Genomic DNA, 27,512 nt, shown 5'->3' with positions numbered 1-27,512 from the left:
TAGAGGCACGGACTGTTGAGTGGTTTGCAATATAATCCCATATGAGGTCATACCTTTCTTATTCCTCAGTTCTGCACATAAACCCTCACTAGACCCAAATCATTCTTTCTGTCCAGGTCCCACTTTCCCGGGAAGAGACCCAATGATAAAAAAAAAAATAAAATCTGAAGCCTTATCCATATGGTAAACAGTATGATCTTCCTAGTTCTGGCCCTACAAGCACATGGCATGGGTATCAATTCTGGACTCGATCTGAGATGTCCCTGACCCTGGCACCCGGGGGGCAACAAACCAGCTGGGAATCTCATTCTCATCCACATAACCTCCCTTCTCTTCCCCTAACCTATTACAAGGTCCTGCATTGAAGAATTGTCAAGAAGTTTCAGCTGCTTGGCATTCAAGATGAGATTTCAGGGTACTTGGAAGCATATGATCAAACAGGCTGAACTCAGCATGGTTCCCTTAAGAAGAGACCTTTTGCCTGACAGATTTGTTAGAATTTTTTCAGGAAGAAATAAGTAGGATAGATGAAGGAGATTCAATGGATGTTGTTTATTTGGACTTTCAGAAAACTTCTGACAAGGTGGTGCTTGAGGCTACTAAACAAGATAGAAGCCCACAGTATAATAGGAAAGGTACTAACATGGATAGAAGATTGGCTGAGTGGCAAAAAGGTAAAGAGTGAGAATAAAAGGGGTCTTTTCTGGTTGGCTAAGTGACTAGTGGTGCTGGGTCTGCTACTTTCTGCATTATATTTTAATGATCTGGATGATGGAATTGATGACTTTGTGCCTAAGTCTGCAGATGGTACAAAGATAGGTGGATGAACTAGTAGTGTTGAGAAAGCAGGGAGTCTACAGTGGGAGTTGAAACAGATTGGTAAGACGGGCAAAGTAGTAGCAGATGAAACACAATGCAGGGAAGTGTATCATCATTTACAGGCAATGGTCTGGTGCATATTTTTAACACTTATGCAATATTGTACAGGCATGATACATATCCCAATATTTTGTGCTTATTTTATGTAAATTTAACCCCAGCTATGGCTTCTAAGATAAGTGCAAGTAACAGTGATGGTGTTAAATGTAAACATATAACAACTACAGCACAGAAGCAGGCCATCTCGGCCCTTCTAGTCTGTGCCAAATGCTTACTCTCACTGACCCGCACTCAGCCCATAACCCTTCATTCCTTTCCTGTCCATATACCTATCCTATCCATTGGTCCGTATTGATCCAAGAGAAGGTTAAAATGCTGAAAAAAATGGACCAGGGTGCTTCTGTGTTTAATCTATGAGACTTATAGGGCATTGGTTTGTCAGCTCTATGTTATAAAGTACCAAAGAAAAAAAAAATTGCAATTCTATGCAAATAGTGATTCACTAAAGCAAATGAGCATTAGAAAATCTATTAAAGTTGGTAAGAGCACTGAGCATGATCGAGTGATGCTTAAATGGTTTCGCCAGCATCGGAGTGATGGAGTCGACTTGTCAGGCAGTATGATAATGAACCAAGCTAAGCTGTTCCATAAAGAACTTAAATTAGAACATGCATGCGACTTAGTGGAGGATGGCTTCAAAGGTTTCAGAAGCGCCACAGAATTTCCATGCATGAAGCGTGTGGAGAAAAACAGTCTGCAAACCATGAAGGAGCTATTGAGTATGTAGATGAATTTGTGAAGCTCATAGCTGACGAAAAGCTCAATCCTGAGCAGCTGTATAATGCAAACGAAACTGTTATACTGGCAATGCACACCTAGGAAAAGAGCATCAGCAACAGAAGACAAAGAAGATCCCACACGATTCAAACAATCTCAGGACTGAGTTAACATTTTGGGGTGTTCCAACACAGCTGGTACTCACAGGTATAAACCACTGCTGATTGGAAAAAATAAATGCCCTAGGGCCTTGAAAGGTATTAAAATTTACCTAGTAACATATCGCGCAAATGAAAATAATTGGATTACCAGCATATTAAAGTGGGTTGAAAAATATTTTGTAGCAGAAGCCAGAGCACATGCAAATCTGTAGGGCTATCCGAAGATTGCAAAATTCTTATTTTGGATAACTGTTCAGCTCGCTCCAAAGCTGAACTCCTGTATAAGAATAATGTTTTTACAGTGTATTTACCACCAAACTGTACATTGCTTATCCAACCCCAAGGCCAAGGAATACTCTAAAGGCCAAGTTATTGTTCACTTTCCATGAAACATCTGTTAGATGAGGTGAATGCTGGCAACTCTGTACAGACATTTATTGAAGAATTTAACTTGAAGGATGTTCTTCGGTTCATTGCCCGAGAAGAAGGTAGAACCTTCAAAACTAAAGAATGGCTGGCCTAAGTTATGGCCTGCCTTGATGCTTGATAATGCACCTGAAGAAAAGCTTGACAATGATCTTACATGATTTTGTTAACAAAGGAGAAAATAGTTGATCATGATTTGCTTGCATATACAAAAAGGGTTACAGGACCTGCTTTCAAAGATAGAGCAAGTAGTTGGAGAAAATCTACGTGAGTGGATGATGAAACAGCTGTTGCACATCACCTCACAGACTTGGAAATTATAGACAGTGTTCCAAATGCTGATAAAACACAAGTGATGAAGTGATGAAATGGATAATTTACTATTGACATATTCATTGAGTTATTGAGTGATTTAATCAAAGGGTTAGAGAAAAATACCTTCATAATGGAACAAGCGTTAATGAATTATTTGATGCAAGGATTTTATTTTATACAGGGAGAGATGAAAACACATGAAACAACTTCATCTAGAAAAATAACATCCTTTGTAAGTACAGTAATTAATAAATTTATATTTAATGTTTAATTAGTAATCCTTTTTAAGTTTCCATAATCTATTTTTGCCATTAGGTATTGTGTGACCTCTTTTAATCCAGTAAGGCCTAAGACTTTTGCACAGTGTTGTATTTGTCAACATGAAGCTGAGCGCAAGTTCTAAAATCTGGCAAGAGCAAAGGATGCTGGGAATAGTGAGGGTGCAGTGCCACAGGTGGGGTTTGGTATAGGTGACAGAGAAGTGCTGGGGCAGCGGGGGGAGGGATGGAAGAGATTTCATACAGGGAGTGGTACAGGTGCAAGTGCAAACACACCCAACCCAGACACACTAGGCAAGCTCATTTCATTCTAAACAACTGGTTTACTTACAATTACAGAATATCTCTCTGGTGCTCCCTCCTCTCTCCCTTCCTTTTTTCCCAACCATGTCTCCCCCCACCCTGCCCCCTGTCCACAATACAGACCCATAACAAAATCAGGTTTATCATCATTCACGTATGTCATGAAATTTGCTTTTATTTTTGTGGCAACAGTAAAGTACAATACATAAAATTACTACAGTACTATGCAAAAGCCTTAGGCACTCTAGTTAAATATATCTGCCTAAAACTTTTGCACAGTACTGTACTTTATTAGTGGGATAAAGGCATAGAATTCTCTGAGTGAGGAGAGAATTTTGAAAATCAGAGGTGCAAAGGGACTTGGGAGCCCTAGAGCAGGAAAGATTTTCTGAAGGTTAACTTGCAGGCTGAGTCATTGGTAAGGAAGACAAATGCAATGTTAACATTCATTTCAAGATAACTAGAACATAAAATCAAGGATGCAATGATGAGGCTTTAAGGTTTTAGCCACTTTTTATAGGAAAGATATTGTCAAGCTGGAGAGAGCACAAGAGAGGTTGGCCATACTGAATCTTTATTTCCTGGAGTGCAGGAAAATGAGAGGTAACATTACAGAAGCACATAAAATCAAGAAGTGTATGGATAAGGTGGACGGCCATTATCTTTTCTCCCCGGGGTTAGACAGTCTAAAATCATAGAGCATAGATACAAGAAAGGAGAGATTTAAAAGAGTCCTCAGAGGAATCTCCTTTGCACAGAGGGTAATGAGTACTTAGAATGAGCTGCCAGAGGAAGTGGTCGAGGCAGATACAAATTAAACAATTAAGAGGTACATAGACAGATAAATGGAGGGAAGGGTGTTGAAGAATTATGGGCTGAATATGTAAAACTGGGACTAGCAGTGAAATTGTTGTAGTCAGCATGGACCAATTGGGCCTGAAAGGTTATTTGCATACTGTATTACTCTATGATTCTATGTTGGAAGCAGTTTAAAGACTTTCCTTCTTATATCTTGAATGGGAGCATGGGCAGGCTAGGAAAGGAGACAAGTAAAACATACGGGACTCTTATGGCTCTTCACAAGGGGAATCTTATAAAAATGAGGCAAAATATTTCATATCAGAACAATGACTCTGCCCTAGAAGCAGAGTCTTTAAATATTTTAAAGTAAAATTTGATAGACTTGATAAGCAAAGGAGAGAAAGATTACTGAGATAGGTGGGAATGCAGAATTGAGATAACCAGTTGATCATTGTGGATCTATGAAATGGCACAGCAGTACTGATTCTGATTCAAATGAGCAGATAAATTACTGGGCATTTCCTCTTAAAGTGACCTACCATAAATCAATTGCCCTGGAGTACCACTTCAAAGCAGCTTCATAGTCTTTCCTTTTAAATTCCTCATTGCCCCTTTCTTTACAGGCTTCACTTTCCTGAAATGACTCACAGAATTAAGATTTTGATTATTATGCAAACTTAGTAGAGAGACACATGAAGGAAATGTAATAAATAAATATCAGCAAAAAAAAATTAAAGTTCAATATCCTGCAGCATAAAATCTTGTAACAAAATCTTTTTCTGTTTCCACGTACCATAGCATCTCTGTTTGGCACTAAATTAGGAATATTTTCAGGGCACATAAACAGCTTAATAAAATATGCATCTGCAAGGAAAAACAAAGAGGTAAAATAAGCATTGCCCTTTTAAAACCTGAACAATGATGGCAGAGACAAAAAAACATGGCTGGATTACTGAGGTTAATATTGGGCACCACATGAACAAAGACGTAAAGGTCTGAAAAGAGATATAGAGTTTAACAAGAGGTAAGAGATTGGAAAAATTAGAATAATTGACTCTGCAACAGAGAAAATTGAGGGCCAACCTAACAAAGATTTTCATCTTTGATGAAATAAGTAGATACAGGCAAAAGATCAAGGTAAGAGATAAGAGGAATATTTTTACTCAATGACTACAAAAAGATGCAATAATAAGCAGTGAGTAGTACACAAATTTCAAAGGATAAAACATCTTAGGCCACTTCATTTCTATTTTGTTACTACCGCACACTTCCTTGAAACAGTAAATGCAACTCTGTCAATATACATCTCCGACATTCGTTACCATAGTTCCCAAACACCCCTTAAAAATGGTCATCCTTACCTACAAAACCCACCCAATCTCTCCAAAATTTTCCTGTTCCCTCTCTCCGTGCTCTAAATCTGTGTTCATGTTCCATGTGATTCAGCATTCAGCCACACTGCCTGGCTGCCCACTATGCTCATGCCAACCACCTACACAAATCCCACTTTCCAGCACCAAACCTGTGGATTCAGGTATTCTTCTAGATACTTCTTAAATGTTACATGATTCAACCACTCAGAAACTGCATTTCAAGTATCTTTGGAGTGAACAAATTCTTCCTCAGATCTCCCATGAACTATTATATAGCTATTTCCTATAAATATTTTATATTTCTCTGATTACTTACATTGAAAACACCCAATTGCAATAGCTGCCTTTCTTGAATGTTCTGCTCCTGAATTCACCTCCACTTGCAAATTGTTAAGTTCTTTTGTTTTTTCTATCATAGCAATAGCATCATCCAGGTCACAATTATTCTGTAGAAAGAAAAAGAACACAATTTTTAATCTCCTCCCATTTTTGAAGTGTTCATTCCAAATTAACTAACATAAAATCAAATGAAATACCAAAAATATCACACAAGAAAGACCACTGCACTTTGTGATCAGTGATCATTTAAGATAAGTGATCATCTTGTTGTGTAAACAAAAGCATTAAAGGAGATGAGAGGCTGAGAAGACAAAAATTTGAGGACTTAACAGCCAAGTTCAAGGTCAGGGCAGCTGATGGCATGGATGGGCTGCCACTAATAGCAAGAATGCATATAAGTTGTCAGAGTTACAGATAGTTAAATCTTTAGGATGGGAGGTGGGGCTATAGAACTTGCTGTGAGTTCAAATACAAGAAGCTCGACAAGTTAGGCAGCAATACCTAATAGGATAGGTAGATAGATAGATAGGAATGTGTTTTAAAATTAAAACACCAAATAATCTTTATGGAAACATCAGAAAAATGATTTATTTTATTTATGATTTTGCTAATCTTCCAGCATTAAATTTATATTTTTCTGTATACAGTAGAAAATATATTCAAACAAGAGCAAATCTGCAGATGCTTCGAATTCCAAGCAATATAAACAAAATGCTGGAGGAACTCAGCAGGCCAAGCAACATCTACGGAAAGAAGTACAGTTGATGTTTTGGGCTGAGACCCTTCAGCATGACTGGAGTAAAAAAGATGAACAGTAGATGTAAAAGATGGGGGGAGGGAGAAACATAAGGTGTTAGGTTAAACTGGGAAGGGGAGGGATGAAGTAATTAGTGAGAGATACAGGGCTGGAGAAGGAGGAAATCTAATGGGAGAGGACAGAAGGCCATGGAAGAAAGAAAAGAGTGGAAGAGCACCTGAGGGAAGTGATAGCCAGGCAAGGAGGTAAGAGAGGGAAAAGTGGATGGAGGATGACCATATGGACATATCTCCATGATAGTTTTGTTTAATCAGTTGAACAAAAGTTGAACAAGTTGAACAAAATATTGCATTAACTTTTAATAGCTTTTTTACTTACCTCATCTACTTTATCCCATAAATCCAATAAACAAGTCAGAAATGCTAGAGAGTCCTACAAAAGAAAAGCTGAAATGTAATTGGAGCTTACCAATTTTTTTGGAAAAACTTTAAAAACAAAATTAACAGTTGAATTCAGTAAGTGCTTCAGTGTAAATAAACATATGCATTCTGCAAAATGCCATACTATCAAGCCAGGGCTGTTAATCAACAAGTCATGAAATATTATACCTTAAGTATGATTGAGCTATTTATTTATTTGTTTGTTTATTAATTATTTAGAGATAGAGTGCAGAACAGGCCCTTCGCGCCCAATGAGCTACACCACCCAACAACCACCATACACTATTTATCACTGGCCTAGACACAGGACAACTTACAATGACCAATTAACCTACCAATCAGTACGTCTTAAGCTGTGGGAGGAAACCAGAACACCAGAAGCAAACCCACATGGTTCATGGGGGAGATAGTACAAACTCCTCATATTAGCACCAGAATTGAACTCCGAGCTCTGTAATGCCCCAAACTGTAATACCGTCATGCTAACTGCTAAGCTACTGTGACACATAATGCTTATGTTGACACATAGTGCTCTACTAAAGCAGTCTTTTAGATGAACTTAAAAAATTCCCATGGAACAGCAGCATAAGAAAATGTCCTACTGCTCTGGAAAATTTATTTCACAATTAATCAGTACCACGATTTATCTGTTTTGCTAATGGAGAAACGTGCTTCTACGAGAAGAAACTAGACTTTCAGAATATCAAGTAACAAACTTTCATTCTTCCTACATGGACATCAACTGCAGTGTAACACAGACTACATTTTCTCAACTAACACTCATGAACAACTCACCAAGGTGTATCAATGGATAATATTCAAGTGGGTCACTGGGAAATTTTCCCATTCTGCACTGTAATTTTTTAAGTGAACTGTGCCTGTTATCAATTCATTCAATCTCAGGGTATATATATATCACATGCAAGACCAACAATTATGGTCTGAGATATAACTAAATGCTTTGCTCATAATATTTCAGAGAACAGTTATAGACCATCAACCACACAGTCACAGGACAATACCATATACTGGTTTCCTCCCCATGATATTATTAGGGCAAGCCCAGCTAACTTTTTATACTGGCTTTATTCCACCTCCCCCAATAGCAAAGACTACTAAAGAAAGATAATCATATTACTACAACTTGCAGGGCCACAGCATAAGCATCCACATCATGGCCCTGGGATTCTGATTGCTGATCTTATTATTGCCATTCACTGTGCCATTTGACTTACCAATGGAAGGATCTGTGACTTTTTGATGGATACACACAATATGTAACTGTTTCTTTCCACTGAAATTAATTCATGAAAATTCCCACAAGAATAATTATAGTTTTGGACACTTTTGCTGCTATCCAACCACTTATTACCAACACCTCCATTTTCCATTCCTTCTTGGGAGAAGCATATAATTCACAAGAAATGTCTACTGCTGCACAAAAGCACCAGGATGAATCTGTTTACGTTTATTCATTAAGTTTAAATATATGAGCAAAATACTTAGCCAACTATCAAAATGCTCAGTTTAAAGAAATGCACTTACACTGTGTTTCCTTATCGCATGGAGCACTTCTTCTAAGAGTTCAATATCTCGCAGCTTTATCAAATTCAATTCAAAAATATCATAATTCCTGAAAGTAAATTTAAGAAAGAAGATCTCCTAATATATATGCTTTAGTTTACTAATATAGTTTACTATACTGATATCAATACCATAAAATACTGAATGATGTTTGCGGGACCTTGCCAAGACCCATATTCAGGCATAGTTACCTGCATTTTAATCATGACAGCAAGGCTACAAGTAATTGATCAGAATATTAAATTATCAGGAAGACATGGCAGGAGCTTACAAAACTTTATTTTTCCTCCTATTTCTATTTTAAATTAGAGGAATTGCTTGCTTTTCTGCCAGCATTAACAAACTACACTCAGCAAATGACAAGGACTATTTTTGATACTGTGCAAAAGCCTTAGGCATGTATGTAGTTAGGGTGCCTAAGACTTTTGCACAGTACTGTAGTAATCTTAAGTATTGCATTGTACTACTGCCACAAAAAAAACACAACTGTCATAGCATGTGAGTGATGATAAATCTAACCTTGATATGGGTTTCTGTGTGCACTGAGATGGGAAGGAGGTAGGGAGAGGGGAATCATGGTTGGGAACAAGGAAAGTAAGAGGGGAAGAGAGTGGGCAGCACCACAGAAACATTCAATAGACCAAATATTTGGAATCAAATAACCCTGTCTGGTCCCCCAGAGTTGGGTGTCTCTGCACCCATGGCACACCTCTGCCACCTGTCCCACATGCTCCCAGAGAGCTCTACCTTCGCCACTCCCAACATCCTTTGCTCCCACCAGATTTACAAACTTGCGCTCCACTCCACATTGACAAATACAGTACTGTATAAAAGTCTTGGGCACCCGAGCTATCTATATCTATCTCTCTCTCTCTCTAATGTATATACACCCACACACAAAATAAATTTTACATATATACACTTAAGACTTTTGCACAGTACTGTATTGATATGCATCACGTTATCAAGAGCACATGAAGGCCTGAATGATTAAATAAACTGGGCCAGAAAAACACAAAGACTTACTCTGGATCTAGGAATTTGGCTGCGATAGCCCACTCTAGATAGCGATCATGTTTTTTCTTCTGAACGAATAAATAGGGCCATAAGATGTGCAGTTTTATCATATGCCAACGCTGGTAAAAAAGTACATGAATCGTCTGAATGTCAGAGCACCAGATCTCAGCTGTTTCGACTGAAAGAAGGGGAAGAAAAAACAAAGCATATAAAAATGCATTTTATGTTTACCATGTTGGATCTGTGCACCACAGGTTGGGAACCCCTGCTATAATGGGTCAGTCTAGGACCAGAGGACACAGCCTCAGAGTAGCAGAACATCCATTTGGAACAGAGGTGAGGAAGAAATTCTCTAGCCAGAGCATAGTGAACCTGGAATTCATTGCTACAGATGGCTATAAAGCCAAAGTCATTGAGTATATTTAATGCAGAGGTTGATAGGTTTTTGAAATGTTATGTCAAATGTTATGAGAAGACAAAAGAATGGTATTGAGAAGGAAAACAAATCAGCTTTGATGGAATAATGGAGCAGACTCAAAGGGCCGAAGGGCCTAATTCTGTTCCTATGTCTTATGGTCTTACTTTGATGGAGGGCTAGTATCTGCTACAAGAACTCCATAAACATATGGTGAAATTCACTCGTCAGTGTCCATGTCTGCAAATCTAAATTCAATTATACTAAGAATGGGGAAACAATGTCATGGAAAAACTATTAGCACACCACCCAACAGAACATCCCCTTGATGCACTTACTATTATTTTTGGGCTTCATTTTACCACTATGTTTTTCAGATATTTTCTTACTCTGAAATAAAACAACAGGTTGTTACAGTTTTGTCACTGGTTAGATTTATAATATAAATCATTCAACAAGAGCTATTCATTCATAGCTTCAATCCCAATGGCAACCTTTTGTACTGACTACAGGAATCATACATTTCATTAGACATTTATTTATTACTGGTTTACTTATCTCTATTGCCTTCCTTGTTAAAACACTTGAAAGGAATATGAATCTGATTAACCCTGGTATTCTGGAAACATTTACTAAACTAATTAACTAATAAGGAAAACTAATTCTTAAATAATACAAACATACATGACATTCCCTTCCAGTTTAATAAATTATCATCGACAAATTTAAAAAGCCTTAAAGAGGTTTAATCAGTGTACTTATTACAGTATCACAGTATTTATCTCAATAAAACTAATATGACTTGTACAGGTAGTAACCTATTCACACTTGATAGGAATTTGTATTTTCTTCTTCTTCATAGGCAGTATTTTTGGATTCAGGATTACTTTTCTCTACTCCAGTTTTGTAGATTATGAGATGACTGAGGCCAATGAGACCAATTGGGAATTATGTACTTTTTCTAGAAGTTTCATGTTCAATGAATAACAGTCATTTAATATAAAATTAGTTCTAAATGTGCTTGCAGCAAAAAGTGCTGTTATGTCAATATTCATGGTAACATTCAAAGCTCTTTGATAGTTCTGCTAGCAATTCCTAATCTTTCTCTCAAAACATTACAGCTATTTTAAGATGAAAGTGTTAACCTCTCAATTCTTTCTTAAAGCCAAAAATTTAGCCGTACATCTGTACTCATCAGTCTCTATAACGATCAAAAAACTTCAAAGTGGTGTGTAAACTTACTTAAATTACTACAATTATACAAGCATTCTGGCCCATAGCTCATGACTTCTCTGCCTCTTTTTCTCTCAAAGATACTGTTGCTTTTTCTTATCACTATTCCTAGCCACTTTTACAGTCATAAAAGTATTTGCTTTAAGAGCACAGAACATTACCACCCAAGGAGCCATTGAGTCCACAGTGTCCACAGTGAACATAATGCCAAATTAATCTAAACCCATCTAACCTGCACATGATCCATTATCTCTCCACTCCCTGCATGTTCATGTGTTCATCTATTGCCTCTTAAATGTGACTGTGATGTCTCTTTCCACCAGAACCTCGGCAGCATGTTCCAAGTACCCACCACATTTTGGAAAAAAAGAAAACTCATTCTGCACATCTCCTTTAAACTTTAACCATAAAGCCATTTCCTCTAGTATTTGGCATTTCTACCCTGGGGAAAAGTCTCTGATTATCTACCCCCTGTCTCTGCCTTTCATAACATTATTAACCTCTATCAGGTTCTTCCCTCGGGATCAATAAAGTATGTCTGTCTGTCTGTTGCCCTTCAACCTCTACTGCTTCAGAGAAAACAATCCAAGTTTGCCTCACCTCTCCTTATAACTAGATTCCTCAAATCATCTGATTCTCTAAAAATATTTGTCTGTTAAATCTTTCCTATCTTCCAAAACATTCATTCTCTTTTCTGGCTGCTTAATGATACATTTGCCTTGTAAAATGCTCAACATACTAACAAGAAAAGATCCATTTAAGAGGACTGCTACCAAATGAGTCCCTGATTCCTTTCATGTAGAAAGGTTCCTGCCACTTTGGGAGCTAAACACTCAAACTAGGTGCTGTCCATCAGACTCCATACCAGAACAACACACAGTCCTCTGTACACATAATGTAACATTCAAACAAGAAACAGGTCTATTTAAAATCTACTTGTTGGTTCAGTACAGCCTATATCACATAATCTATATTAACACAGCCTATATTTATCCATTTGAAATGGTATCATTAATTTTACAATTAACATCATCAGAAGAATCTATCCTTCTTAGTGAAGGAAGCAAAACCTACTTGCATTTCAAAGACCAGCTCAACAAAGACCTTAGCGACAGTTGTAAATTAAAAGATGGAATAACAGTCATTACTTTGGAGATACACAAACAACAATTATATCCAAAACACAGTGTAGAGTTGGTGGCAGTATTCACAGCTAATACTAACAAGAAAAAGTGGAGCAAACTAACATTCATATATACTGTACACATTCACTCACACACAAAAAAGCGGACATTTTTAATTGCTCTACAAGCTAAAGAAACAACTACATGAATGATGAATAAACACTTGAACACAGAACAGTACAGTACATGTCCTTCAGCACACAGTGTTGTGCACCCTATATAAATTAACTCATTGATCAATATAAGCTCCTACTTAGCCCACAACTTCCATTTTCCTTTCATCCATGTGCCTATTTAAGAGTCTTTTAAATGTCCCTAATGTATCAGGCTCAACCACCAACCCTGGCAGTGTAAAATAGCTACCTCTGACATCCCCCCACTAAACTTCTCTCCACTTACCTTAAAAGGATATCCTCTGCTATTAGCCATTGCTGCCCTGATGTCTCTTATAATCTTATACACATTTATCAGTCTCCTATCACACTTCTCATCCTCCTTCGCTCCAAAGAGAAAAACCCTAGTTTTCTCAACTTTTCCCAGTAAGACATGTTCTTTAACCCAGACAGCATTCTGGTAAATCTCCTCTGCATTACTTTCATAGCTACAAAGACAGTATGCAATGATTTGGAACAATTATTTGATTGCCCGTTGGCAGAAATGTGTATCCACAAAAAAATGTTTAGAAATACAGGGTTAAGTAAAATAGTAAAGTCACCCACATGAAGTCTACAACAGGTTAGCCAGCATCCATAAAAAAGAACGGCATTTTAGGTATGTTTTATTTCTCAGGACAGTAAGTAACACTTGAGAAAATAACATTTTTGCCAATGAAATAAGCATGAGAACACTCCAGGTGCTCTCGGCTTCGTTACTTTCTGATCCTGTTCATTCTGCTGCAAATTTTCTGCATATGTTGTTACATTTCATGTTTCCAAAACTTGCATATTTATATTGTTAAACATAGGCATATTTAATGTGACCAGAAAACATTTAGCTCATTTATTAAAAAGAGCTGCTTGACAATCAACAACAAAAAATAAAATTATTTCCTTCCATTTAATGGAAAATTTTCCTTTAATTTCTTTATTCAGGATGAGTTTTGACGTACTCTGTAACTTTTTTTGGGTCACTGGCCCTGAAACATAGAAACACATAAAACCTACAGCACGATACAGGCCCTTCGGCCCACAAAGTTGTGCCTCAGAAATTACTAGGCCTCTATTTTTCTGAACTCCATGTACCTATACAAAGGTCTTTTAAAAGACCCTATGGGGTCTGAACACCATCCTACTGCAAATAGCTGCAGCATTACCACTCGGCTCCTAAGCTTAATCCCACGATTGATGAGGGCCGATGCACCGTATGCCTTCTCAACTACAGAGTCAACCTGTGCAGCAGCTTTGAGTGTCCTATAGACTCAGACCCCAAGATCCCTCTGATACTCCACACTGCCAGAAGTCTTACCATTAATACTATATTCTGCCATCATATTTGACCTACCAAACTGAACCACCTTATACTTATCTGGGTTGAACTCCATCTTCCACTTCTCAGCCCAGTTTTGCATCCTATAAATGACCTGCTGTAACCTCCGACAACTCTCCACATTATCTATACCTCCAACCTTTGTGTCATTAGCAAACTTACTAACCCATCCCTCCACTTCCTCATCCAGGTCATTTATAAAAATCATAAAGAGTAAGGGTCCCAGAATACATTCCTGAGGCACATCACAGGTCACTGACCTCCATGCAGCAGAATATGACCCGTCTACAACCACTATTTGCCTTCTGTGGGCAAGCCAGTTCTGGATCCAAAAAGCAATGTCCCCTTGGATCCCATGTCTCCTTCCTTTCTCAGTAAGCCTTGCATGGGGTAACCTATCAAATGCCTTACTGAAATCCATATACACTACATCTACTGCTCTTCCTTCATCAATGTGTTTAGCTACATCCACAAAAAATTCAATCAGGCTCGTTAAGGCACGACCTGCCCTTGACAAAGCCATGCTGACTACTCCTAATCATATTATACCTCTCCAAATGTTCATAAATCCTGCCTCTCAGGAGCTTCTCCATCAACTTACCAACCACTGAAGTAAGACTCACTGGTCTATAATTTCCTGGGCTATCTCTACTCCCTTTCTTGAATATAGGAACAACATCAGCAACCCTCCAATCCTCCGGAATCTCCTTTGATGATGCACAGATCATCGCCAGGAGCTCAGCAATCTTCTCCCTCACCTCCCAGAGTAACCTGGGGTACATCTTATCCAGTCCCAGCAACTTATCCAACTTGATACTTTACAAAAGCTCCAGCACATCCTCTTTCTTAATATCTACATGCTCAAGCTTTTCAGTCTGTTGCAAGTCATCACTAGAATCACCAAGATCCTTTTCCATAGTGAATACTTAACTAAAGTATTCATTAAGTAACTCTGCTATTTCCTCTGGTTCCAATCACACTTTCCCACTGTCACCCTTGACAGGTCCTATTCTTTCACGTCTTATCCTCCTGCTGTTCACATACTTGTAGAATGCTTTGGGGTTTTCCTTCATCCTGCCTGCCAAGGCCTTCTCATGGCCCCTTCTGACTCTCCTAATTTCCTTCTTAAGCTTCTTCCAGTTAGCCTTATAATCTTCTAGATCTCTAACATTACCTAGCTCTCTGAACCCTTTGTAAGCCTTTTTTTTCTCCTTGACTAGATTTATTACAGCCTTTGTACACCACAGTTCCTGTATCCTATCATAACTTCCCTGTCTCATTGGAATGTACCTATGCAGAACTCAACATAAATATCCGCTAAACATTTGCCACAGTTCTTCTGTACTTTTCCCTGAGAACATTTCTTTCCAATTTAAGCTTCCAAATTCCTGCCTGATAGCCTCATTAATTCCCCTTACTCCAATTAAACGCTTTTCTAATTTGTCTGTTTCTATCTCTCTCCAATGCTATTGTAAAGGAGATAGAATTATGATCACTATCTCCAAAATGCACTCCCACTGAGAGATCTGACACCTGACCATAAATAACATGTGATAACTGATCAAACAATAGTTATGATGGATTTGCACTTAAAGTTGACATCTGCCATTTGACCTGTTCTGGATTTCCACAAGTTTCTTGAAGCTTACAAAATCTGCAACTGTTTGCTTAGTAATGATTTATGTTATTTAAGAAAGAGCCACCAATACTTTTACATATCTGAAAGTGGATTTCTCTATTCAGGTTTCCTGAGAACGTACCGTAAAGGTGGTGATCAGCTTGACATCATCCGAGTCTGAACTAGAATCATCCATGACTGTTGACCCTGAAAAAACATTTGCAGTGCCTTGAAAAAGTATTCAGCTGCCACAACTATTTTCACATTTTATTGTCTCAATTTCTAAATTAAAAGTATATTGAAGTAGGGTTCTTTGAACTAATCTACAAAACATCATGTATGTCAAATCAAAAGAAAAATTCCAAAACCTGTCAACAATTCACTAAAAATTAAAAACCCAAATTGTGAGGCTGAAAAAGTATTAATCCTTTTGTAGTTATTATGTTAACTTTCCTCAGGTGCAATACTGTACAATACCTTACTAAAACCACCCGATTTGTTAATGCAAATTGAAGAATCATCTGTTTTCAATAAATTTAGAAGGATATATACTCTCTTTTCTCACTCTCTAAGGTCCAACAGTATGGTAGGTTTTCAACAGACCAAACCAAAATGAAGATGAAAACCATTCAAGTCAGGGCAATATTAGAGAGTCACAAATTTTGGGAACCGTTCAAGACCATCTCAAAGGCACTGAATGTGCCTTGGAGCTCAGTGCAGTCCATTATGAAAAAGTGCAGTGGAAAAATATGAAGCAACAGCCTTACTGCCTAAGTCAGGCCACTCTCTAAACATAGTCACTGGAGAAGAATGGCACTTGTACGAGAGGCTAACGTGACACCTAAAGTTGCTCTGAGTAAGCTGCAGAATCAGTGGCTGCAACTGGAGATCAAGTTCATGGCTACACAATCTCTAAGGCTTTGCACAAAAAGGGTATTTATGGAGGAGTTGCAAGGAAGAAGCCCTGGCTAAAAAAAAGCATATCCCTACCTGTAAAAACTTCGCAAGGTGTCACTTAGATACTGTAAAGAAGCGGAAGAAGGTCTTGTGGTCAGGTGAGCCCAAAGTGGAACCTCTTGGCCTCAACACTAAGCAGTACATGAGACATAAATCTCATACAGCACCAGTTAATACCATTCCTGATGCAAAGTATGGTGGAGGTAGCATCATGCTGTGGGGATGTTATGGGGACTGGAAATCTGGTCAGAATTAATGAGAAGATGAATGCTGCTAAATACAGAGAGATCCTGAATAAAAATGTGCCAGCCTCTGTCAGAAATATTAAACTGGGGAAGAAGTTTGTCTTTTAGTAGGACAATGACCCAAAGCACATTGTCAGAGCAAACATAAATTGGTTTAAATGAAGAAAATTCCTTCAGTGGCCCAGTCAGAGTCTTCTACCTAACAAAGTGGCCATTGAGTGTAGGTTCATGCTTTTCTGTTTCTGTAGCCCATCCACTTCATAGTTTGATGTGTTGTGCATTCAGAGATGCTCTTCTGCACACCACTGTTATGATGTGTGATTGAGTCACTGTCAGTTCTGTGTCAGCCTGAACCAGTATGCTTATTCTTCTCTGACCTCTCTCATTAACAAGCCATTTTCACCCACAGAATTGCCAATCACTGGATGTTTTATTTTGTTTTTCATTCTCTGTTTGTTACGTACCCGTGACATGTGACAGTGGTACCCTTATCACGTGACTGGTGTTGAAGCTATACTGGACTTGAGGTAATGGTCTTGTGATGGAGGAGTGACACCATTTTCCCGCCAGTAGAGGTCATGTGACAGGTTTTTGTTTTACAGGGTATAAAAGGAGGACCCCTCCCTGTGGGGAGGGGCAGTTCGTGGCTGGATTTGCCATGCTGCGTGATTTAATATTATGACGCAGTGTGGTTGAAAGATGGAGTTTTATTTAATGCCTAAAGTTTAAAAGGTCATCATTGCCAGCAGTTTCTTTATAATACTGCTAGTTGAGAATTAGTGGAGAGTGAAGATCGGAGTTCGGGAGTTAAAAGATCGAGGAAAGTCGATTTCCACGGTGAAACAGGTTCGACCTTGTCTGATCCTCTGATCCTCATTCGGAAGAAATTCGTTGACTGTCCCCATGTTAATCCCTGTGAATAGCAGAAAGGATTGGGAACAGTTTTGTAAAGGAAAGGTCAGTGCCTTTAAGCCGTTTCATTCTTTATCTTCCTAAATTCTTCGTGGGAAAAGTAGTTCGACTGGGAACCGAAGCAAGATGACGCGAAAGAGAATTTAAATCATCTTAAAAAGTCTCTCCCTTAAATGGACTGTAAGCATTTTGAACTTTTGCAATATTACTTTGAAGAACTGTTTTTGCAACATCGCTTTAAGAACTGTCTAAGCTGCCGCACAGCAGCTGATTTTCGGTTACGTTAGTGGTTTGTTTACTTTTGGGGGGGTTTGTTTTCAGTGTTTAATAAACGTTTTATTTGTTATCAAAACCCTGCCTCACTCATATATTCATTGTTGCTGAGTCTGTAACATGTAAAATTTAGAGACTGTTGTGTGTAAGAATCCTAGAGTAGCAGTTTTGAGATACTCAAACCACCCCATCTGGCATCACCATCATTCACAGTTAAAGTCAGTAAGATCACATTTCTTCCCCATCTGATGTTTGGTCTGAACAACAATTGAACCTCTTGACGTGTTTACACGGAGTTCTTGTCACATGATTGCTGAATCAATATTTACATTAACGACCAGGTATATCAGGCCACTGAACATATTTTGCATTTATAAATGACCAGGCAATGACTGTATAATATACAATGGGTTTTTAACCTGACAGATGGGATTCTACGCTTATTCTCAATACTTTTTCACCTGTCTTCAGATATGAATAGAGTATAGGAATAGAATGAGGTGGAGGATAAACACGTGGCTGAGGAATTGGAACGGGGGCAGGGATTCAGATTTCTGGATCATTGGGACTTCTTTTGGGGCAGGTGTGATCTGTACAAAAAGGGACAGGTTGCACTTGAATCCTAGAGGGACCAATGGTGGGGAGGTTTGCTAAGGCTGTTGGGGATAGTTTAAACTAGGATTGCTGGGGGGTGGGAACCGAACTGAAGAGATGGAGGAAGAGACGGTTGGCTCACAAATAGAGAAAGCTTGGAGACAGGGCGAGAGGGAGGATAGGCAGGTGATAGAGACGGGGTGCGCTCAGACCAATGGTTTGAGACGTGTCTTATTTCAATGCAAGGAGTATTATGAAGTAAGTAGATGAGCTTAGAGCGTGGATCAGTACTTGGAGCTATGATGTTGTGGCCATTACAGACTTGGATGGCTCAGGGGCAGGAATGATTACTTTGAGTCCCAGGCTTTAGATGTTTCAGAAAACACCGGGAGGGAGACAAAAGAGGAGGGGGAGTGGCAGTGTTGATCAGAGATAGTGTCACAGCTGCAGAAAAAGAAGAAGTCATGGAGGGATTGTCTACAGAATCTCTGTGGGTGGAAATCAGAAACAGGAAGGGGTCAATAACTCTAATGGGTGTTCTTTATAGACCACCAAATAGTAACAGGGACATCGAGGAGCAGATAGGGAGACAGATTCTGGAAAGGTGTAACAACAACAGGGTTGTTGTGGTGGGAGATTTTAAATTCCCAAATACCAATTGGCATCTCCCTAGAGCAAGGGGTTTAGATGCCATGGAGTTTGTCAGGTGTGCTCAGGAAGGTTTCTTGACCCAATATGTAGATAGCCTACAAGAGGAGAGGCTATACTTGATCTGGTATTGGAAAATGAACATGGTCAGGTGTCAGGTCTCTCAGTGGGAGAGTATTTTGGAGATAGTGATCACAATTCTATCTCCTTTACCATAGCACTGGAGAGAGATAAGAACAGACAAATTAGGAAAGCGCCCAATTGAAGTATGGGGAAATATGAGGCTATCAGGTAGGAACTTGTAAGCATAAATTGGGAACAGATGTTCTCAGAGAAATGTATGGAAAAAATGTGGCAAATGTTCAGGGAATATTTGCGTGGAGTCTACATAGGTACATTGCAATGAGACAGGGAAAGGACGGTAGAGTACAGGAACTGTGGTCTACAAAGGCTGTTGTAAATCTAGTCAAGAAGAAAAACTTACAAAAGGTTCAAAAAAACCAGGTAATGATAGAGATCTAGAAGATTATAAGGCTACAGGAAGGAGCTTAAGAACAAAACTAGGAGAGCCAGAAGGAACCATAAGAAGACCGTGGTGGACAGGATTAAGGAAAACCCTGAGGCATGTAGCGTATATGGATTTCAGCAAGGCATTTGATAAGGTACCTCATGCAAGACTTATTAAGAAAGTAAGGAGGCATGGGATCCAAGGGGACATTGCTTTGTGGATCCAGAACTGGCTTGCCCACAGAAGGCAAAGAGTGGTTGTAGACGGGTCATATTCTACATGGAGGTCAGTGATCTGTTCTGGGACCCCTTTCTGTGATTTTCATAAATGACGTGGATGAGGAAGAGGAGGGATCGGTTAGTAAATTTGCTGATGACACAAAAGTTGGGAGTGTTGTGGATAGTGTGGAGGGCTGTCAGAGGTCCCATTGATAGGATGCAAAACTGGGCTGAGAAGTGGCAGATGGCGTTCAACCCTGCTAAGTGAGAGGTGTTTCACTTTGGTAGGTCAAATATGATGGCAGAATATAGTATTAATGATAGTGTGTAGTATCAGAGGGATCTTGGGGTCTGAGTCTATAGGACACTCAAAGCTGCTGCGCAGGTTGACTCTGTAGTTAAGAAGGCATACGGTGCATTGGCCCTCATCAATCCTGGGATTAAGCTTAGGAGCCGAGTGGTAATGCTGCAGCTATTTGCAGTAGGATGGTGTTCAGACCCCATTTGGAGTACTGTTCTCAGTTCTGGTCGCCCCTCTACAGAAAGGATGTGGAAAGCATAGAAAGGATGCAGAGGAGATTTACAAGGATGCTGCCTGGATTGGGGAGCATGCCTTATGAGAATAGATTGAGTGAATTAGGCATTTTCCCCTTGGGACGACTGAGAATGAGAGGTGACCTGACAGAGGTGTATAAGATCAGAGGCATTGATTGCGTGGATAGTCAGAGGCTTTTTCCCAGGTCTGAAATGGCTAGCATGAGAGGACACAGTTTTAAGGTGCTTGGAAGAAGGTACAGAGGAGATGTCAGGGGTAAGTTTTTTTTATGCAAAGAGTGGTGAGTGTGTGGAATAGGCTGTCAGCGATGGTGGTGGAGGCGGATCTGATAGGGTTTTTTTTAAAAGACTCCTGGATAGGTACATGGAGCTTAGAAAAATAAAGGGCTATGGGTTACCGCAGGTAATTTCTAATGTGTCATGTTTGGCACAGCTTTGTGTGCCGAAGGGCCTGTATTATGCTGTAGGTTCTCTATGTTCTATGATTAATGACAGGAATTGAAATTAGATCAAAAAAATTTATTTGCAGATAATACTAACACTCTTGATTGTGAAATCTTGGTGAATTAGATGAAGAGCAAATTTTGATGGTACAATCAGAAATAATAATTTTAACTACAATTGTGATGCAACAAATTCATCAAATTATATCCTTTTAAAATGAGGAAGCCTATTTAAACATAGAACATAGAATAGTACAGCACAGTACAGGCCCTTCAGCCCACAATGTAGTGCTGACCCTTAAACCCTGCCCCCCCCATCTAACCCCCTCCACCTTAAATTCCTCCATATACCTGTCTAGTAGTCTCTTAAACTTCACTAGTGTATCTGCCTCCACCACTGACTCAGGCAGTGCATTCCATGCACCAACCACTCCCTGAGTAAAAAACCTTCCTCTAATATCCCCCTTGAACTTCCCACCCCTTACCTTAAAGCCATGTCCTCTTGTACTGAGCAGTGGTGTCCTGGGGAAGAGGTGCTGGCTGTCCACTCTATCTGTTCCTCTTAATATCTTGTACACCTCTAACATGTCTCCTCTCATCCTCCTTCTCTCCAAAGAGTAAAGCCCTGGCTCCCTTATTCTCTTGGTAAATCTCCTCTGTACCATTTCCAATGCTTCCATATCATTCCTATGGTGAGATGACCAGAACTGGACACAGTACTCCTAATGTGACCTAACCAGGGTTTTATAGAGCTGCAACATTACCTCACGACTCTTAAACTCTATCCCTCAACTAATGAAATCTAGCACCCCATAGGCTTTCTCAACTACCCTATCTACCTGTTAGGCAACTTTCAGGGATCTGTGGACATGTACCCCCAGATCCCTCTGCTCCTCCACACTACCAAGTATCCTGCCATTTACTTTGTACTCTGCCTTGGAGTTTGTCCTTCCAAAGTGTACCACCTCACACTTCTCCGGGTTGAACTCCATCTACCACTTCTCAGCCTACTTCTGCATCCTAACAATGTCTCTCTGCAATCTTCAACAATCCTCTACACTATCCACAGCACCACCAACCTATTTGAATGGTAATAGTCCAAAATGCAGGTGTGAAAGCTGGAAAGTGTCAAGTGAGCGGCAAAAGTATGCAGTTGGCTGATACTCAATACTGATTTTACACAGAGAACACCAGTGCAAGAGACACAGCCAAATGTTAAAGAATTCAGAATATTCTGAACGACGAACAAGTGCAAGATCAATGCACCTCAGGCTTAGAAGTAACAAGTATACAAGATGATTATCGACAATGAGTTGATTCTAGCTCTTTGAAGAATTATTCCTTTAGACACAAATGATGTGATGCAATCATAGTGCTATGACATTACAACATTGCATGGCAAGTGACGTGCTTGTATTCTGATTTATGTTTATTTATAGTAGAGTAGAATCTATTCTTTTTCCACAGATGACTGATAAGAAATTGTTCATACTGTTAAAAGCTTGATTTTAAATTAATGTTCTCTTCACTGTGTAAGTAAAGAGGGAAATACTTAAAGGTCATGGTGAAATTCTTGAAGTCATTCATAATTGCTATGGCCAAACAGTAATATTAATCATGAGTCATTCAACTAAAAATATCCAATTTAAAAAATTAATTCTCAGAATCTTGACATAACTATCCTTCAGATCAGGGTACTCCCACAGTGCTGTTGCAGAGGAAGTTTTAAGAATTTGACAAATCAACAATGAACAAGTGGCAATATATCTGTAAGTCAAGATGATGTGCAACTTGAAGGGGACTCTGAATGTGGCTGTGCACCAATCAACTGTTGCCCTTGCCTTTCTTGATGACAGAACTCAAGGGTTTGGAAGGTTTAACTGAAGTAGCCCGGGCACATAAATGCCATGTTTTTTAAATGGATGGGGCACACTGTAGCTACTTGGCATCATTAATGGAAGGACACAATGCTTAATATGGTTGATGCCAGTTTTCCTTGAATCCAGACAAGTGGAGAACATTTCATCATGCTCTTGCCTAAGAGATAGTGGAAAAGCTATTAGGGTATATGAGGAGGAGAGTCATGTGCAGCTGGAGATCCAGCCCCTTAAGATATGGTATTGTTCTGTGACTGGTCAATTTGGGATGGAGAAATCAGTATTGGTAGGTGGCTAGAAATTTTGATGGAGAGAGACACTTGCGAACCAGATGATTTATTTTTGTAGAACAATCTGGTAGTTTCAATGGTCAACGTGTTAGTGTCTTTCCCCCAAAATTCCAGATTACTTACTGCTACATAAACCCCTTCAGAATGTCAGCCAATTAAATAGACATAGGTGCAAGGTACATACAAATCAATCTACAAATTGCAGCAGACCACCAATATTAGTGCAGATAATCTACTGCTGAAAATTAGGCACCTGGGAGTTTTATACAGGTGTGTTGTAATTTCCAGCATCTAATCAAAACAGCCTAGATGACATTTGAATGTGAAACAAGTGATTGAGCAAGAACACACTACTAGGCCGACATTCTCAAAAATTTATCAGATAGGCTAACATGGGGCATTTATAAAGATGAACTCGGCTGCAGTTCACCTTCAAACATCTAGGGCAATAGGACTATATTGCATAAAATGACAAACCAGTGTCTGATCCATCGCAGCCTCTTTCTCAGCCTCACGAACAGATTTGACAATAAGTCAAGAAACATACCTGAACAAATTATTGACTTCGAAGCATATAACTTGTGACCCAAATCAATTTATTAGTCAGATGGAAGAGTCCAGATCTTGGTTCTCCTTAACCGACAGCACTACGGAAGTAGCTTTACCAGCACTGTCATCGTTCTAAGTGATTTTCTCAAGCTAAATTAGATATGGACAACCAATGTCACCTATAATAGTGACACCCCTTGCCAAAATATGAATATATAAAAATTAGTTACAATCTGCCCAACTATCATTAAATCTGTAGCCATCTTGTGTGCATGGAGAAAGTCTGGATGAGCATTGACTAGATACCCATCTAGACCAATAAATATATTGGTTATGTAATCATACTATTTTCCTAACTTTCAAAAAGTATTTCCACAATTTACTGTGTTAAAATTAAAAATGTAATAAAATATATTCATTAACCTGGATGGCAGCAACACAGCTCGTCAAGAAATAAGTTATTATCCAATGGATCATCTGGAGATCTCACATGGATTTAAAAGTTCTAGTGTCCAGAGGAGAGCAAGGCAACTTTTTCCAACTAGTGCATGTATACCAGCGTTAAAATTAAAAAAAGATCTTTTATTGAGTGACAGAAAGCTGTGGTGAGTAACAGGTGCATATTAAATTATGAAGATGTGACAGAACAGAAAGGAAGAATGTATTTCATGTAGCAGAGAACAAGCCAGGAAGCACACAGTTAAAAGTAACTGGCAGAAAGATTACAGGGAGAAAATCCTTTCTACAGATGTTAAGGGGGCTAGAACTCACCGCCTGAGCAGATGGTAAAGGTAGAAACTCTGACCATATGACTGACGTGTCAGACAAAAACAGGTCTACAAGCCAGGTATAAACACAGCTGAATAAACAGCATCTTATTCCATATATTTTCCAAGGTTCAGAAATGTGTGACAAGGATCCCTTCCCCGAAGTATCATGAAAACTGCTCTCCGACTGAGGACACCTTTCAGTGTCGGCTCAGTGTGGCAGGTAGGTGAGGGGTGGCGAACAGGAGTGGAGTGAAGCATCTCCTTCGGAACGGTGGCGACAACTGCGCCACATCCTCGGGTGCGCCGTCCAAGGGGAGCCGGGGTTGTGGAGGAAGGATGCTTCCTCTGAGGAGCACGACGGAGGATGGCGGAGGTGCTACCCGAAGCCCCTTCCCTGGCGCCCGGCGCCGAAGATCACTCACCTCCTCCCGCGTCCGCTGTCACAATTGCCAACGGTCTCTGTCACGTCGACATGCGTGACCACTTACGTCACTTCCGACCTCAATTTCATGAGTTTCGGTTCCGCGCCCTCCGGTTGACGTCACATGCCCACTTCCCGGACAAGGTGGAGTGTTGGGGTCGGGTTGCTCCGACCCCCCCCTCCGTCCTGACACTGACCCCTGCGGCTCCCCACTAGTCTCTGGCATCGATCCCAAATCAATCCCCACTCTCTGACTTCTGTCCACCTTCAATCCATGGACGTGCACCCCTGAACACCATGGGATCCTGTTCGACACTTCGTGGGAATTTCTATTGTGGAACTATCTGTCCCAGCATTCCTCATTTCCTAAAGACCATCCCTGTTCTGATTTCCTTCACATCTGGACTGGTTAAAAGCCATTGTGCGGCAGTTTTGTCGAACAAGTAAGGTAAAACAATGGCAGAAGATTCCTTCACGCCCAAGGAGTGACCCGAAGGCAGTGTGACTAGTTAGGCGAAATATGAGTTTACACCCACTTACAAAAATACTTGCCTGACCTTGACAGCATCTTACTTACTGACAAATAATTAGGTACATAAAATCAATTTAAGAGTAGAAAATAATTCAAAGATATTGATCTACGAGGTGTCTTTCTGAAAAGTGTGCTCATGTCCAAATCGCAATGTTAATTTTATTAGTAAAGTACAGTACATGAATGCCACCATATACAGCCCTGAGATTCATTTTTTTGTTGGTACACATAGCAAATCTATAAAATAGTAACTATTACAGGATCAATGAAAATTCAAATAGAGGTGCAGAAGACAACAAAATAGTGCAAATGCAAATATAAGTAAACAGGAATAAATTATGAAATAAAGAGTCGTTAAAGTGAGACAATTGGTTGCAGAAACATTTCAATGATAAGGCAAATGAGTGTAGTTATTCCCTTTTATTCAAGAGCCTGATGATTGAGGGGTAGCAATTGCTCTTCAACCTGGTGGTGAGAGTCCTGAGGCTCTTGTACCTTTTATTTGATGGCAGCAGTGAGAAGAGAGCATGACGAGGGTGAGGGAGGTGTAGAGTCTCTTTGGGTTGAGTTAAGAAATGGCAAGGGTAAAAGGACCCTAATGTCAGTTGTATACAGGCCTCCTAATTGCAGCCGGGATTTGGATTACAAATTACAGCAGGAGATAGAAAACGTGTCAGAAGGGCAATGTCATGATAATCGTTGGGAATTTTAATGAATGAATAAATGATCCTTATTGTCATTATACATAGATACAATGAAACTGTAAACACAAAGTACACTGCAGATGCTGTGGTCAAGTCAAGACATACAAAAAAGCTGGATGAACTCAGCAGGTCAGGCAGCATCCGTTGAAAGAAGCAGTCAATGTTTCAGGCCTGACGAAGGGTCTCGGCCCGAAACGTTGACTGCTTCTTACAATGAAACTGTTTGGCTTCCTCTCAGGCAATTAAATAAAGCCGTAGGTAAAAGCAAGACAGTAATAGAAAAACAGTATTAAGTAGGTAAGTAGCAGAAAATAAGTTGCAGCAGCACCAGAATATAACAGTAATGCACAAAGTGCTGTTAGTGCAAGTATTTTTTTATTAGTTTTTTTTAATACATTTTCTACATCGCTACATATAAAAAAAACAGATCAAAATGAAGAACATTGCTACAGTGCAAAAATAAACATACAATAATAATATGGTACAAAAAAAGATAATTAAGAAAGCACCCAAATTGAAGAAATGTAAAATTAGTATCCTCCCCAAGCCCCGCAACAAAAAAAAAGAACTCCAGACCAACCACAACACAATATAGAGAATATAAATCAGGACAATCAAACCCGCAAAACTGTAAATACACTTAGCAACAGAAGATATTAATGCCTACTATCAAAAAAAAAGCTGAAAGCAAGGGACCGGGAAAAAAACCTTAGTTAAGAGGAAGATTATGAAAGTACTCAATAAAAGTCCCCAGACCTTATGGAACTTTATATCCGAATTAAGAACTGAATAATGAATTTTTTCAAGGTCTAAGCAGGCCATAATATCGTTAAGCCATTGAGCATGCGTGGGCGGGGCAACATCTCTCCATCTAAGGAGGATTAAACGTCTAGCGAGGAGAGAAACAAAAGATAATATTCGACACTTAGTCGAACTCAGACGTAAATCTGTCTCACCCCAGAAACCGAACAAAGCAATTAAAGGGTTAGGTTCTAGGTGGTGATTCAGAATATACGATAACGTTATGAAGACATCTTTCCAAAATTTCTCCAAGCTAGGACAAAACCAGTACATATGAATGAGAGAGGCCTCGCCCCTTTTGCATTTATCACAAAGCGGACTAATGTTAGGGTAAAATTGAGATAATTTAGATTTAGACATATGGACTCTATGAACAATCTTAAACTAAGAGGCAATGGCAAGCACAAAGAGAGGTTGAATTAACCAATTTGAGAATCGAGTCCCAAGTCTCATCAGATAAGGAGGTATTTAAATCATGCTCCCATGCAATTTGAATTTTATCCACAGGGGCACGTCATAAGGCTGCTAATTTATCATGAATAAATGATACTAAACGTTTACCTAGTGGATTAATAGAAAGAAATAAATCCATAACATTTTTCTCAGGCATTTCAGGGAAGTTAGGAATTAAAGGATTAATAAAGTGTCTAATTTGGAGATATTTAAAAAAATGAGCATTGGGCAGATTGAACTTAGCAGAGAGCTGTTGAAAAGAAATGAAGCAATTATCAATAAAAAGATCTTCAAAATGTCTAATGCCCTTCCTATACCAATCATGGAATGCTGAATCATACATAGTAGGTAAAAAAAGGTGATTATGTAAGATAGGG

The 27,512-nt window shown here is 39.3% G+C and overlaps 1 protein-coding gene across 8 annotated transcripts in view; it reads right to left on the bottom strand.

Moving 5' to 3' along the window:
- Window positions 1-24,721, bottom strand: part of ttc3 (tetratricopeptide repeat domain 3) — a 128,248-nt gene extending 103,527 nt beyond the window's left edge. For 3 of the 8 annotated variants that reach the window (XR_009511874.1, XR_009511873.1, XM_059968781.1), the window contains exons 1-9: window positions 24,647-24,720; window positions 15,528-15,592; window positions 10,204-10,255; window positions 9,460-9,628; window positions 8,395-8,482; window positions 6,788-6,841; window positions 5,630-5,759; window positions 4,734-4,804; window positions 4,480-4,583 (exon numbers count right to left, since the gene is read on the bottom strand). Coding sequence is in view for 6 of the 8 variants with exons in the window: in XM_059968781.1 (XP_059824764.1) it covers window positions 4,480-4,583; window positions 4,734-4,804; window positions 5,630-5,759; window positions 6,788-6,841; window positions 8,395-8,482; window positions 9,460-9,628; window positions 10,204-10,255; window positions 15,528-15,581 (722 nt within the window). In the remaining 2 variants the exon portion in view is untranslated. Of the gene's footprint in view, window positions 1-4,479; window positions 4,584-4,733; window positions 4,805-5,629; window positions 5,760-6,787; window positions 6,842-8,394; window positions 8,483-9,459; window positions 9,629-10,203; window positions 10,256-15,527; window positions 15,593-24,646 lie in introns of all 8 variants that reach the window. The other 5 variants (XM_059968777.1, XM_059968779.1, XM_059968780.1 and 2 more) reach the window with 4 other exon arrangements.
- Window positions 24,722-27,512: the final 2,791 nt, after the last annotated feature.

Source organism: Hypanus sabinus, chromosome 4 (assembly GCF_030144855.1).
Source record: "Hypanus sabinus isolate sHypSab1 chromosome 4, sHypSab1.hap1, whole genome shotgun sequence".
In the NCBI taxonomy this organism is placed as follows: Eukaryota; Metazoa; Chordata; class Chondrichthyes; order Myliobatiformes; family Dasyatidae; genus Hypanus; species Hypanus sabinus.
The sequence above is the reverse complement of the archived record's forward strand: the minus strand, read 5'-3'. Positions and strand labels throughout refer to the sequence as shown.